Source organism: Oncorhynchus mykiss, chromosome 19, assembly GCF_013265735.2.
Source record: "Oncorhynchus mykiss isolate Arlee chromosome 19, USDA_OmykA_1.1, whole genome shotgun sequence".
NCBI classification, from domain to species: domain Eukaryota; kingdom Metazoa; phylum Chordata; class Actinopteri; order Salmoniformes; family Salmonidae; genus Oncorhynchus; species Oncorhynchus mykiss.
In genome coordinates this window covers 49587473-49603433 of record NC_048583.1, presented here as the reverse complement: position 1 = coordinate 49603433, position 15961 = coordinate 49587473, and the positions used below count along the sequence as shown (strand labels likewise).

Sequence of the window (15961 nt, the reverse complement as noted above, 5' to 3'; positions counted from 1 at the left end):
ACTATTAGGCTATAATTAGCAATATGTAAAACAAAAACAGACTTCGTTGACTTACTGTGTGAGGTGAAGAAAAAATAACTGAGAAGCTAAGCATATTAGTGGTGGACCTGGTGACTAAGACCATCAGATATCAAACATCCCCAAATGGGCACTTTCCTAGATTAGCGTGCAGCAGGCCAGGTAGGCAACTACTATACGTGCTCAAGCGTGCATGCTCCCTCAACATTAACATGACAGAGAAACCAGACCGATGCTCATTGCCAGTGGCGGTTCTAGCTTGCATGGCTCCCTGGGCGAACACACCTGTCCCCTTCTTCTTGTCTCAACTAGAGGTTGGCCGATTAATTAGGGCCCATTTCAAGTTTTCATAACAATAGGTAATCTGCATTTTTGGAAGCCGATTACATTGCACTCCACGAGGAGACTGCGTGGCAGGCTGAGCACCTGTTACGCGAGTGCAGCAAGGAGCCAAGGTAAGTTGCTCGCTAGCATTAAACTTATCTTATAAAAACAATCAATCTTAACATAATCACTAGTTAACTACACATGGTTGATGATATTAACTAGCTTGTCCTGCTTTGCAAATAATCAATGCGGTGCCTGTTAATTTATCATCAAATCACAGCCTACTTCACCAAACGGGTGATGATTTAACAAGCGCATTCGCGAAAAAAGCATTGTCGTTACACCAATGTACCGAACCATAAACATCAATGCCTTTCTTAAAATCAATGCACAAGTATATTTTTTTAAACCTGCATATTTAGTTAAAAGAAATGCATGTTAGCAGGCAATATTAACTAGGGAAATTGGGTCATTTCTCTTATGTTCTGTGAAAGCAGAGTCAGGGTATATACAGTGCCTTGCGAAAGTATTCGGCCCCCTTGAACTTTGCGTCCTTTTGCCACATTTCAGGCTTCAAACATAAAGATATAAAACTGTATTTTTTTTGTGAAGAATCAACAACAAGTGGGACACAATCATGAAGTGGAATGACATTTATTGGATATTTCAAACTTTTTTAACAAAACAATTGGGCGTGCAAAATTATTCAGCCCCCTTAAGTTAATACTTTGTAGCGCCACTTTTTGCTGTGATTACAGCTGTAAGCCGCTTGGGGTATGTCTCTATCAGCTTTGCACATCGAGAGACTGACATTTTTTCACATTCCTCCTTGCAAAACAGTTCGAGCTCAGTGAGGTTGGATGGAGAGCATTTGTGAACAGCAGTTTTCAGTTCTTTCCACAGATTCTCGATTGGATTCAGGTCTGGACTTTGACTTGGCCATTCTAACACCTGGATATGTTTATTTTTGAACCATTCCATTGTAGATTTTGCTTTATGTTTTGGATCATTGTCTTGTTGGAAGACAAATCTCCGTCCCAGTCTCAGGTCTTTTGCAGACTCCATCAGGTTTTCTTCCAGAATGGTCCTGTATTTGGCTCCATCCATCTTCCCATCAATTTTAACCATCTTCCCTGTCCCTGCTGAAGAAAAGCAGGCCCAAACCATGATGCTGCCACCACCATGTTTGACAGTGGGGATGGTGTGTTCAGCTGTGTTGCTTTTACGCCAAACATAACGTTTTGCATTGTTGCCAAAAAGTTCAATTTTGGGTTCATCTGACCAGAGCACCTTCTTCCACATGTTTGGTGTGTCTCCCAGGTGGCTTGTGGCAAACTTTAAACAACACTTTTTATGGCTATCTTTAAGAAATGGCTTTCTTCTTGCCACTCTTCCATAAAGGCCAGATTTGTGCAATATACGACTGATTGTTGTCCTATGGACAGAGTCTCCCACCTCAGCTGTAGATCTCTGCAGTTCATCCAGAGTGATCACGGGCCTCTTGGCTGCATCTCTGATCAGTCTTCTCCTTGTATGAGCTGAAAGTTTAGAGGGACGGCCAGGTCTTGGTAGATTTGCAGTGGTCTGATACTCCTTCCAATTCAATATTATCGCTTGCACAGTGCTCCTTGGGATGTTTAAAGCTTGGGAAATCTTTTTGTATCCAAATCCGGCTTTAAACTTCTTCACAACAGTATCTCGGACCTGCCTGGTGTGTTCCTTGTTCTTCAAAAGTTTGAAATATCCAATAAATGTCGTTCCACTTCATGATTGTGTCCCACTTGTTGTTGATTCAGTTTTATATCTTTATGTTTGAAGCCTGAAATGTGGCAAAAGGTCGCAAAGTTCAAGGGGGCCGAATACTTTCGCAAGGCACTGTATGCAGCAGTTTGGGCCGCCTGGCTCGTTGCAAACTGTGTGAAGACCATTTCTTCCTAACAAAGACAGTAATTAATTTGCCAGAATTTACATAATTATGAAATAACATTGAAGGTTGTGCAATGTAACAGCAATATTTAGACTTATGGATGCCACCCGTTCGATAAAATTTCGGAACGGTTCCATATTTCACTGAAAGAATAAACATTTTGCTTTCGAAATGATAGTTTCCGGATTTGACCATTTAATGACCTAAGGCTCATATTTCCGTGTGTTTATTATATTACAATTAAGTCAATGATTTGATATAGCAGCAGCAGGCTCATAAGCATTCATTCAAACAGCACTTTCCTGCATTTGCCAGCAGCTCTTCGCAATGCTTGAAGCACAGCGCTGTTTATGACTTCAAGCCTTTCAACTCCCGAGATTAGGCTGGCAATACTATAGTGCCTATAAGAACATCCAATAGTCAAAGGTATATGAAATACAAATGGTATAGAGAGAAATAGTCCTATAATTCCAAAAATAACTACAACCTAAAACGGATTAACTGGGAATATTCATGTTAAAGGGAACCACTATATTTGACATGTTCTCATGTTCTGAGCAAGGAACTTAAACTTTAGCTTTTTTACAAGGCACATACTGTACTTTTACTTTCTTCTCCAACACTTTGTTTTTGCATTATTTAAACCAAATAGAACATGTTTCATTATTTATTTGAGACTAAATAGATTTTTATTTATGTATTATATTAAGTTAAAATAAGTGTTCATTCAGTATTTTTGTAATTGTCATTATTACAAATATATATATATATATATATATATATATATATATATATTTTTTTTTTAACCGGTTGATTAATCGGTATCGGCTTTTTTTGATCCTCCAATAATCGGTATCGGCGTTGAAAAATCATAATCAGTCGACCTCTAGTCTAAACATCTTAAAATTATACTGAAGACACATTATCGTCACACATATTTTAGATGCTTTCACTGACAGCCTCAACTCAATAATCAGCTTGGCATTTTGCTGCCTATGAAATACTTCCTCATTTGCCATTTCTCTCCTGTTTTATTGGTTTTCATACCTTCTTTTGTTGTCCAGGGATTTTACACTCATGTAGGGGTCATAAAAATATATAAAATAACACATTATATGTCACAACAGGTCTAAATATGTCATGACAGTGTTATGACCATATTATAACAGGTTATGACAGCTGTTATGACATATTAGGACATGGTTATGACCGTGTCATAACGTGTTATAATGCTGGGCGTCAAGTAAAGTGTTACCCACAGTACTGTGTGCTACTGTACAGTACAGAGAAACTAGAGAGGCCAGCTTGACTGCAGCACTGCATTGTGTTTCTGTATGCATACTGTGGTGCATGTTGCGGAGGCCTGACAGTTGTCACACAGCTGACGGTGTGTGTTTCTGTATGCATCCTGTGGTGCATGTTGCGGAGGCCTGACAGTTGTCACACAGCTGACGGTGTGCGTTTCTGTATGTATCCTGTGGTGCATGTTGCGGAGGCCTGACAGTAGTCACACAGCTGACGGTGTGTGTTTCTGTATGCATACTGTGGTGCATGTTGCGGAGGCCTGACAGTTGTCACACAGCTGACGGTGTGTGTTTCTGTATGCATCCTGTGGTGCATGTTGCGGAGGCCTGACAGTTGTCACACAGCTGACGGTGTGCGTTTCTGTATGTATCCTGTGGTGCATGTTGCGGAGGCCTGACAGTTGTCACACAGCTGACGGTGTGTGTTTCTGTATGCATACTGTGGTGCATGTTGCGGAGGCCTGACAGTTGTCACACAGCTGACGGTGTGTGTTTCTGTATGCATACTGTGGTGCATGTTGCGGAGGCCTGACAGTTGTCACACAGCTGACGGTGTGTGTTTCTGTATGCATCCTGTGGTGCATGTTGCGGAGGCCTGACAGTTGTCACACAGCTGACGGTGTGTGTTTCTGTATGTATCCTGTGGTGCATGTTGCGGAGGCCTGACAGTTGTCACACAGCTGACGGTGTGTGTTTCTGTATGTATCCTGTGGTGCATGTTGCGGAGGCCTGACAGTTGTCACACAGCTGACGGTGTGTGTTTCTGTATGTATCCTGTGGTGCATGTTGCGGAGGCCTGACAGTTGTCACACAGCTGACGGTGTGTGTTTCTGTATGCATCCTGTGGTGCATGTTGCGGAGGCCTGACAGTTGTCACACAGCTGACGGTGTGTGTTTCTGTATGCATACTGTGGTGCATGTTGCGGAGGCCTGACAGTTGTCACACAGCTGACGGTGTGTGTGCTGCCCTCTCACTGCGGAATGTGGGTGCAAACAGGGTTTGGGATTGATGTACTGAGAGAACATCCCCTATGACAGCCCCAGCTAGCAATAGAGCACTCACGCTCATTTAAAAACACACTCACGCACGCACGCTCACGCACACTCACACAAACACACACTCACAAACCCACACAAACGCCCTCACACACAAAAGCCCTCACAAGCGCTCGCTCACAACACGGGCGCTGGCTCACAACACGGGCACTCGCTCATAACACACGCGCGCACTCACAACACACGCGCGCGCTCACAACACACGCGCGCACTCACAACACACGCGCGCACTCACAACACACGCGCGCACTCACAACACACGCGCGCGCTCACAACACACGCGCGCGCTCACAACACACGCGCGCGCTCACAACACACGCGCGCGCTCACAACACACGCGCGCGCTCACAACACACGCGCGCACTCACAACACACGCGCGCACTCACAACACACGCGCGCACTCACAACACACGCGCGCACTCACAACACACGCGCGCACTCACAACACACGCGCGCACTCACAACACACGCGCGCACTCACAACACACGCGCGCACTCACAACACACGCGCGCACTCACAACACACGCGCGCGCTCACAACACACACGCGCTCACAACACACACGCGCTCACAACACACACGCGCACTCTCACACACACGCTCAGACACACGCTCAGACACACAGGCTCATCTGCCCACAGACAGGCTCATCCGCCCAGACACAGGCGCACACACACAGGCGCACACGCACACACACACACATGGCCGGTGTGTACTAAGTCTTTAAGTTTCCTGTGTCTTTAAGCCTGCTGGAGAGAGCAGTAGACAGCGTTCTCCTTCAGTGTCCCTGAGTGGGGCCAAGAGGGGCAGGCCGGTTTGGGCTGGCATACAGTGTGAAGAGCCAGAGCAGACACTCACCAAAGAGGATGTCTGAGGAGCCACTGGACCGTGCTCACAGGCTGCCATCACACAGCTGCTGCACCAACTGCACACATGCAGTCACACACACGCTGTCACACAAAAACAGGCACACAAACACACTCAGCTCTCTCACACACACACTCAGCTCTCACACACACACACACAGCTCTCTCACACACACACACACTCAGCTCTCACTCAGTTCTCACACACACAGCTCTCACTCAGCTCACACACACACACACAGCTCTCACTCAGCTCACACACACACACAGCTCTCACTCAGCTCACACACACACACAGCTCTCACTCAGCTCACACACACACTCAGCTCTCACTCACACACACACACTCAGCTCTCACTCACACACTCAGCTCTCACTCACACACTCAGCTCTCACTCACACACTCAGCTCTCACTCACACACTCAGCTCTCACTCACACACTCAGCTCTCACTCACACACTCAGCTCTCACTTACACAGCTCTCTCACACTCAGCTCTCACACTCAGCTCTCACACTCAGCTCTCACACTCAGCTCTCACACTCAGCTCTCACTCACACACACACACACACACACACACACACACTCAGCTCTCACACACTCAGCTCTCACACACTCAGGTCTTTCACACACAAACACACTCAGCTCTCACTCACACACACACACACACTCAGCTCTCACTCAGCTCTCACACACACAGCTCTCACACACTCAGCTCTCACTCACACACTCAGCTCTCACTCACACACTCAGCTCTCACTCACACACTCAGCTCTCACTTACACAGCTCTCTCACACTCAGCTCTCACACTCAGCTCTCACACTCAGCTCTCACACTCAGCTCTCACTCACACACACACACTCAGCTCTCACACACTCAGCTCTCACACACTCAGGTCTTTCACACACAAACACACTCAGCTCTCACTCACACACACACACACACTCAGCTCTCACTCAGCTCTCACACACACAGCTCTCACACACTCAGCTCTCACGCACACACACTCAGCTCTCACTCAGTTCTCACACACACAGCTCTCACTCAGCTCACACACACACACACAGCTCTCACTCAGCTCACACACACACACAGCTCTCACTCAGCTCACACACACACACACAGCTCTCACTCAGCTCACACACACACTCAGCTCTCACTCACACACACACACTCAGCTCTCACTCACACACTCAGCTCTCACTCACACACTCAGCTCTCACTCACACACTCAGCTCTCACTCACACACTCAGCTCTCTCACACTCAGCTCTCACACTCAGCTCTCACACTCAGCTCTCACACTCAGCTCTCACACTCAGCTCTCACACTCAGCTCTCACACTCAGCTCTCACTCACACACACACACTCAGCTCTCACACACTCAGCTCTCACACACTCAGGTCTTTCACACACAAACACACTCAGCTCTCACTCACACACACACACACACTCAGCTCTCACTCAGCTCTCACACACACAGCTCTCACACACTCAGCTCTCACGCACACACACTCAGCTCTCACGCACACACACTCAGCTCTCACGCACACACACTCAGCTCCCACGCACACACACACACTCAGCTCCCACGCGCACACACACATTCAGCTCCCACGCGCACTCAGCTCCCACGCACACATTCAGCTCACACACACACTCAGCTCACACACACGCACACACTCCGCTCACACACACAGCTCACACATACGCACACACTCAGCTCGCACACACGCACCCAGCTCACACACACACACACGCACGCACTCAGCTCACACACACGCACACTCAGCTCGCCCACACGCACACACTCAGCTCGCCCACACGCACACTCAGCTCGCCCACACGCACACACTCAGCTCACACACACACACAGCTCACACACGCGCACGCACGCACGCACTCAGCTCACACACACACACACACACACACACACACACACACACACACACACACACACACACACACACACACACACACACACACACACACACACACACACACACACCCAGCTCACACACACACCCAGCTCTCACACACACACACACACACACACACACACTCAGCTCACACACACACATTCAGCTCACACACAAACACATATACTCAGCTCACACACAAACACACCCAGCTCTCTCACACACACACACACACCCAGCTCACACACACACACACACACCCAGCTCTCTTACACACACACACACACACCCAGCTATCTCACACACACACACAGCTCTCACACACACACACAGCTCACACACACACACACAGCTCACACACACACAGCTCACACACACACACACACACACAGCTCACACACACACAGCTCTCTCTCACACACTCAGCTCTCTCTCTCGCACACACACACACACATAAACACACACACTTAGCTCTCTCATACACACACACACAGTTCACACACAGTTCACACACACACACAGCTCACACACACACACACACAGCTCACACACACACACACATACACACACAGCTCTCTCACACACACACACAACTCCCACACACACACACATACACATTCAACTCTCACACACACACTCAGCTCTCACACACACACTCAGCTCTCTCTCACACACACACACACTCAGCTCTCTCACACACACACACTCAGCTCTCTCACACACACACACACTAAGCTCTCTCACACACACACTCAGCTCCCACGCACACACACTCAGCTCCCACGCGCACACACACACTCAGCTCCCACGCGCACACACACACTCAGCTCCCACGCGCACACACACACTCAGCTCCCACGCGCACACACACACTCAGCTCCCACGCGCACTCAGCTCCCACGCACACACTCAGCTCACACACACACTCAGCTCACACACACGCACACACTCCGCTCACACACACAGCTCACACACACGCACACACTCAGCTCACACACACACTCAGCTCGCACACACGCACGCACCCAGCTCACACACACACGCACGCACTCAGCTCACACACACACGCACGCACGCACTCAGCTCCCACGCACACACTCAGCTCACACACACGCACACACTCAGCTCACACACACACGCACGCACCCAGCTCCCACGCACACACTCAGCTCACACACACGCACACTCAGCTCGCCCACACGCACACTCAGCTCACGCACACTCAGCTCACCCACACACTCAGCTCACACACACACAGCTCACACACACACGCATGCACTCAGCTCACACACACACACACACACAGCTCTCTCACACACACACACACCCAGCTCACACACACACCCAGCTCTCACACACACACACACACACACACACTCAGCTCACACACACACACTCAGCTCACACACACACACACATATACTCAGCTCACACACAAACACACCCAACTCTCTCACACACACACACACACCCAGCTCTCACACACACACACACACACACACCCAGCTCTCTTACACACACACACACACCCAGCTCTCTCACACACACAGCTCTCTCTCACACACACACACACAGCTCACACACACACAGCTCACACACACACACAGCTCACACACACACACAGCTCACACACACACAGCTCACACACACACAGCTCACACACACACACACACACACATACACACACAGCTCTCTCACACACACACAGCTCCCACACACACACATTCAGCTCTCACACACACACTCAGCTCTCACACACACACTCAGCTCTCTCTCACACACACACTCAGCTCTCTCACACACACACACACTCAGCTCTCTCACACACACACACACTCAGCTCTCTCACACACACACTAAGCTCTCTCACACACACACTCAGCTCTCTCACACACACACTCAGCTCTCTCACACACACACTCAGCTCTCTCACACACACACTCAGCTCTCTCACACACACACTCAGCTCTCTCACACACACACACTCAGCTCTCTCACACACACACACTCAGCTCTCTCACACACACTCAGCTCTCTCTCACACACACTCAGCTCTCTCTCACACACACTCAGCTCTCTCTCACACACACTCAGCTCTCTCTCTCACACACTCAGCTCTCTCACACACACACTCGGCTCTCTCTCTCACACAGCTCACACACACAGCTCTCTCACACACACACACTCAGCTCTCATACACACACACACACTCAGCTCTCACACACACACACACCACACACACACACACACACACACACCTCTCTCTCTCTCACACACAGCTCTCACACACACAGCTCTCACACACACAGCTCCCACACACACACACCACACTCTCCTGCAGTTTTCTAATATTTTCTCTCCCTCTCTCTATACTCTCTCACCCTCGTTCTTGCTCTCCCTCTCCACTCCTCCTCTCTCTCAATTTCTCTCCAGCGCTTTGGTGTTACCGGAGCAATCGATAGAAAGGTGATTATTATTCCTCTAGCAGAGCCCACACACACACACAACTTGACCTCCCTCCCTCTCTCACCATCTCTCTGTAATGATACTGAGTGTACAGTGGGGGTATAGCAGATAATGTACGGATATGAATGTGGCTTTAAGGTCAATGTTGGTAGTGGGTGGATAGGTGGAATCGGTGTGGGGGTGATAACCTATCCACTCATCCAGATGAGGTATTCTGTTACTTATCTTTGGTCTGTCCAGTTTGGGTGGGGTTTGGTAGGAGCATCACATTGAGCCTTAGTGTAACCACCAAATAAGGACCACATTTAATACTAGAACTCATTGTTTTCTAATACTAATGACTAAAAGTATAGTTATTCTACTACATAGTTCAGTACTACAGGACTATGAATAAGTTGTTGTTCAGAACATAATGGCTGAATACAGTTAGTATGTACCAATACCTCATGGTACGGTGTTGGCTGAATACAGTTAGTATGTACCAATACCTCATGGTACGGAGGTCCCAGCCTCTGATGGCTGTGTCGTTGGCTGAATACAGTTAGTATGTACCAATACCTCATGGTACGAGGTCCCAGCCTCTGATGGCTGTGTCGTTGGCTGAATACAGTTAGTATGTACCAATACCTCATGGTACGGAGGTCCCAGCCTCTGATGGCTGTGTCGTTGGCTGAATACAGTTAGTATGTACCAATACCTCATGGTACGGAGGTCCCAGCCTCTGATGGCTGTGTCGTTGGCTGTGGCCAGCTGGGTACAGTTGTGATGTGGACTCCACTTCCCAGCCGTGAACTTCAGTTGACCTTTACCCTCTAAGGTGGCACTGCTAGAGATCTGGAAGGGAAAGGGTTAACGATTACTACACCTGAACACACACATGTCAATCATGGGGTATGGAGAGGTAAGAGTTAATGTATTGATGGATCTGTATAGACAGGCCTTCCCTAGTGTACTGTATAGCTAGCTATACCTCACCCTCCTTCACACAGCAGTCAATGACGGGTTCATGTTTACATTGTGAATATCTATATACTGTTACTCATGGATCACCAGTTTGACCATGATGGACCCTCTGAGTCTGTACTGACTCATTTCATACTTCTGCATGTCAACCTGCTATCTTTACCTACAGTAGATAATAATAACACAGGGTCACTGAACAATTCTCTCTCTCATCGATTGTTCCCTTATTGCACAGGCTAGGGAAAGTCACATTATCTCAGGTATAGAGGGAAGAGAAGGTAGAGGAGGGCGGACATAGGAGAGGGAGAGAAGGTAGGGGAACGAAAATGGAAGGAACGGGGGTGGATTGAGTGAGAAAGAGAGGAGAAGAGGTGAAGAGAGGGGTAGAGAGAGACAGAGATCCATACACTCAACTCTTCTTATAAATGTGATTATTGCCTAGCTCCCAGCTATGTTAGAGCTAACCATATTAGCAGCACTAGCGAGACAGCATAGAAAAAACTGAAGGACGCCTACCTTTAGCAAGCGGCGTCAGATAAAACATTCATATCTGCCAAATAGTCACACATTTATGGAGTGTGAACCGACTGTGTCGAAGCGTGTGTGTGTGTACAGTCGCAATGGATAAGGTGTGTGGGTGTGCCGTGAGCCGGAGGAGATGTTCTCACTCAATTCCAGCAGTGTCTCTAATTGAGCGTGCCCGCACACGCACACACACACGCACAATTAATCCACCCTGGACCAATGAGACAGACAAACCCATGGTGCAGCTGGACAGACAGACAGGCCTGTGATGAACACATCAGCCTGAGAGCCTCTGATAGAGGGAAGGGAAGTGGGAAAGGAGGGAGGGATGGAGGAGAGGGGAGTGGCTGAGAGGGATAGAGTGGAGAAGATTAGCATTCTCAACAATACTGGAGGAATCTGTCTTGGCTGTCAGGCTCCTCCCCCCTCCCTTCATGTTTAATGGCTGCCATGTCCAGGGCAAGCTGTGTCACTTGATAGCTCCGCTGCTCTGCAGCACAGTCTGACGTCAGTATCACTGCACAGGGGGACACTGTGCCTTCCACTAAGACTCCTCCGCACACACAGAGTAGGAGAGAGCGTGTGCGTGTCTGACTGCAATCTCTTGACGAGTGATTCTTCACAGGTTTGCATTATGACGGACACACACACACACACACAGAGAGAAACCTCAAGTCCTGTGTTGTGCCCCGTTGTGCCTGCAACCTGGCTGGCCTATATGCAGATCTCTGTACGAGAACATGAATTTGGCCTACTAATTACGTAAGCCCATTATTCATGAAGCACCTCCCCACTGCATCCAGGCAGCTATCTGCTAATGGAACATTAACTGACCAGCCTACACAGTACAGTGAGTACACACACTTCATGTCTACTATAGAACTATGGATGTTTTAATAACAGACGCAGTGGAGTGGAGAATCAGAACAGTAAATAGCAATGAGACCTCACTTCATTAGTAGTGGGGATGGCACTTCACTGTCAGAGGAGAGAGTTTCTACTAAACAGTATGACCACCAACTAGTCCTGAGTAGACCAACTGTGTGACAACAAATAGTACTTTGGACATGTACCTTTTAATAGGTATAGTTCAAAATAAAACTAGCTTGCATGGGGGTTGGGACAGGGCAGTGGGGAAAACAGTACATCTTTTTACACAAGAAGGACTTAAAAGGTCAACTCAGCGAGATGGCGTTGCAACGAGCAGCACCGCAGACACTGAGATGGGCGCGATGCAAGAGTTTGCTCTCACACAGTCAAAACAGAGTGCGCTTCACGCTGCTACATCCTGGTAGCTACGGGACCCAAACAGCAGAGACGTTTACCCTTGCCCAAATACATGGTGAGTTTCAGTAAGGAAGAACACCTAGCGGAGCCACTGCAGCTAGCCCAGATACAGGGTGTGTTTCAGTAAGGAAGAACACCTAGCGGAGTCACTGCAGCTAGCCCAGATACAGGCTGTGTTTCAGTAAGGAAGAACACCTAGCGGAGTCACTGCAGCTAGCCCAGATACAGGCTGTGTTTCAGTAAGGAAGAACACCTAGCGGAGCCACTGCAGCTAGCCCAGATACAGGGTGTGTTTCAGTAAGGAAGAACACCTAGCGGAGCCACTGCAGCTAGCCCAGATACAGGCTGTGTTTCAGTAAGGAAGAACACCTAGCGGAGCCACTGAAGCTAGCCCAGATACAGGGTGTGTTTCAGTAAGGAAGAACACCTGGCGGAGCCACTGAAGCTAGCCCAGATACATGGTGTGTTTCAGTAAGGAAGAACACCTAGCGGAGCCACTGAAGCTAGCCCAGATACATGGTGTGTTTCAGTAAGGAAGAGCACCTAGCGGAGCCACTGAAGCTAGCCCAGATACAGGGTGTGTTTCAGTAAGGAAGAACACCTAGCGGAGCCACTGAAGCTAGCCCAAATACATGGTGTGTTTCAGTAAGGAAGAACACCTAGCGGAGCCACTGAAGCTAGCCCAAATACATGGTGTGTTTCAGTAAGGAAGAACACCTAGCGGAGTCACTGCAGCTAGCCCAGATACAGGGTGTGTTTCAGTAAGGAAGAACACCTAGCGGAGCCACTGAAGCTAGCCCAGATACATGGTGTGTTTCAGTAAGGAAGAGCACCTAGCGGAGCCACTGAAGCTAGCCCAGATACAGGGTGTGTTTCAGTAAGGAAGAACACCTAGCGGAGCCACTGAAGCTAGCCCAAATACATGGTGTGTTTCAGTAAGGAAGAACACATAGCGGAGCCACTGAAGCTAGCCCAAATACATGGTGTGTTTCAGTAAGGAAGAACACCTAGCGGAGTCACTGCAGCTAGCCCAGATACAGGGTGTGTTTCAGTAAGGAAGAAAACCTAGCGGAGCCACTGAAGCTAGCCCAGATACAGGGTGTGTTTCAGTGAGGAATAACACCTAGCGGAGTCACTGCAGCTAGCCCAGATACAGGGTGTGTTTCAGTAAGGAAGAAAACCTAGCGGAGCCACTGAAGCTAGCCCAGATACAGGGTGTGTTTCAGTGAGGAATAACACCTAGCGGAGTCACTGAAGCTAGCCCAAATACAGGGTGTGTTTCAGTAAGGAAGAACACCTAGCGGAGCCACTGAAGCTAGCCCAGATACATGGTGTGTTTCAGTAAGGAATCAGGTGATCTTGGTGAGGGGAGCAGAGCACACCCCTGGACAGTTCTGTTGTAGGAGAGGGAGGGAAAGATAAGACCAGTCTGATACGGTGGTTATCAAATAATGAGCACAGGGTATGGGCAGATGTATGGCGGTGTGAGTGCGTGTCTCACCGTGGCCTGGGTAGAGCTCTCCGTCAGGTCCCAGAGCAGAGCGTGGTTATCAGCCAGAGAGATCACATGCTTCCCATCTCCCATGGGCTCCCACAGGACACTGCAGCAGAGGGAGACAGAGCGAGCGAGGGGGGGGGGGGGGGGGGGGGGGGGGGGGGGGGTGTTAGTTCACAGGACACACATGCATGAACACACACTTCAGTGAGAGAAAACACAAACACTTATATACAACCACAGTATGACGCGCACACAAGCACTCTCTCTCTCACACACACGCGCACTCTCTCTCTCACACACACACACACACACACACACAACTTGGCCTGCAAGGGCTGCAACTACTGTAACCAAAGTTTATGACCATGATATGACAAGTTTGTAGTCAAATGACCACAATACGACACACACACACCCAGTAGATAAGAGCCCCTTCATGTACCTGCTATAGACCTGCTATAGACTGATTAGTCCTTAGTTCTAGTGGTGATAAATGAGACTGGTCCAACCCCTCCGAGTCATTCATCAGGGCAGAGCAACACAAATAAAGCCTCCACTGTGCTGTGTGTGTGGGAGGGATAAAGGGATGGAAGCGGAAGAGGGAGGGACAAAGTTAGTCTTTCTCAGGATTTCATCCAACTGTGTAACTCGCTTCCATCTGTTGTGAGGGGATAGGGGGAAGAGAGGGGCAGAGGGAAAAGGAGAGAGCGAAGAGTAGAAGAGTTTATGGAGGTTGTAAATCCATGGATGAGGGGGACAGTTTTTACTGCCCTACCAAGGTGTTAGAAGTCACAGGCCTAGGACACAAATACGCAGGCAGACAGGCAGACAGACAGGCAGACAGACAGACAGACAGGCAGGCAGGCAGGCAGGCAGACACACACACCAGCCAAGGAGCTTTCTGTCCCTCTCCTTCTCTCTCATTCATTTATTCTATAAAAACAGCTCCAATCTGAAGTCAATGTAATCACCACACACAGATTTATGAAAGCAGCCCCCCAATTATATCAATTAGCCTAAATCATAAGAGAAAGAAAGGAGAGAGAAGAGAGAGAGAGAAAAAGAAGAAAGGGTACATCAGAAATCAGCTAAATGTAATTGAAGAATTCATAGAATCTAACCACTTCTGGGGTAATTGGAAAACTATAAACAAACATCAACAACATGAAGAGTTATCTATTCAAAACAGAGATGTATGGATATACCACTTCTCCAACCCTTTTGGCTCTATAACAAAGAACAAACAGAAAAAACATTTACATTATCAAATATACATCTTAGAATCAACTATTAAAGACCCAGAACCCACTGGATTCTCCAATTACATAGAATGAATTACAGGACAAAATACAACAATTATAAAATATACAGGCCTCTAGAGTGGCACAGTGGTCTAAGGCACTGCATCGCAGTTGCTAGCTGTGCCACTAGAGATCCTGGTTCAAAGGCTCCAGGCTCTGTTGCATCCGGCTGTGACCAGGAGACCCATGGGGTGGCGCACAATTGGCCCAGCGTCTTCCGGGTTAGGGGAGGGTTTGGCCGGCAGGGTTTTTCTTGTCCCATCGCGCAGTACCAATTCCTGTGGCGGGCCGAGCGCATGCACGTCGACACGGTCACTAGGTGAACGATGTTTCCTCCGACACATTGGTGTGGCTGGCTTCCGGGTTAAGTGGGCACTGTGTCAAGAAGCAGTGTGGCTTGGTTGGGTCGTGTTTCGGAGGACGCACGGCTCTCGACCTACCACTCTCCTGAGTCCATACGGGAGTTGCAGCGATGAGGCAAGACACTAATTACAAATTGGATA

At 48.6% G+C, this 15961-nt stretch overlaps 1 protein-coding gene across 1 annotated transcript in view; it reads right to left on the bottom strand.

Annotated features, from left to right (window-relative positions):
• LOC110498063 (EARP-interacting protein homolog) overlaps positions 1-15961 on the bottom strand; it is a 45856-nt gene that overhangs the window by 8278 nt on the left and 21617 nt on the right. The window contains exons 5-6 of the mRNA XM_021574629.2: positions 14161-14260; positions 10582-10718 (exon numbers count right to left, since the gene is read on the bottom strand). Of these exons, the coding sequence (XP_021430304.1) occupies positions 10582-10718; positions 14161-14260 (237 nt within the window). The remainder of the gene's footprint in view (positions 1-10581; positions 10719-14160; positions 14261-15961) is intronic.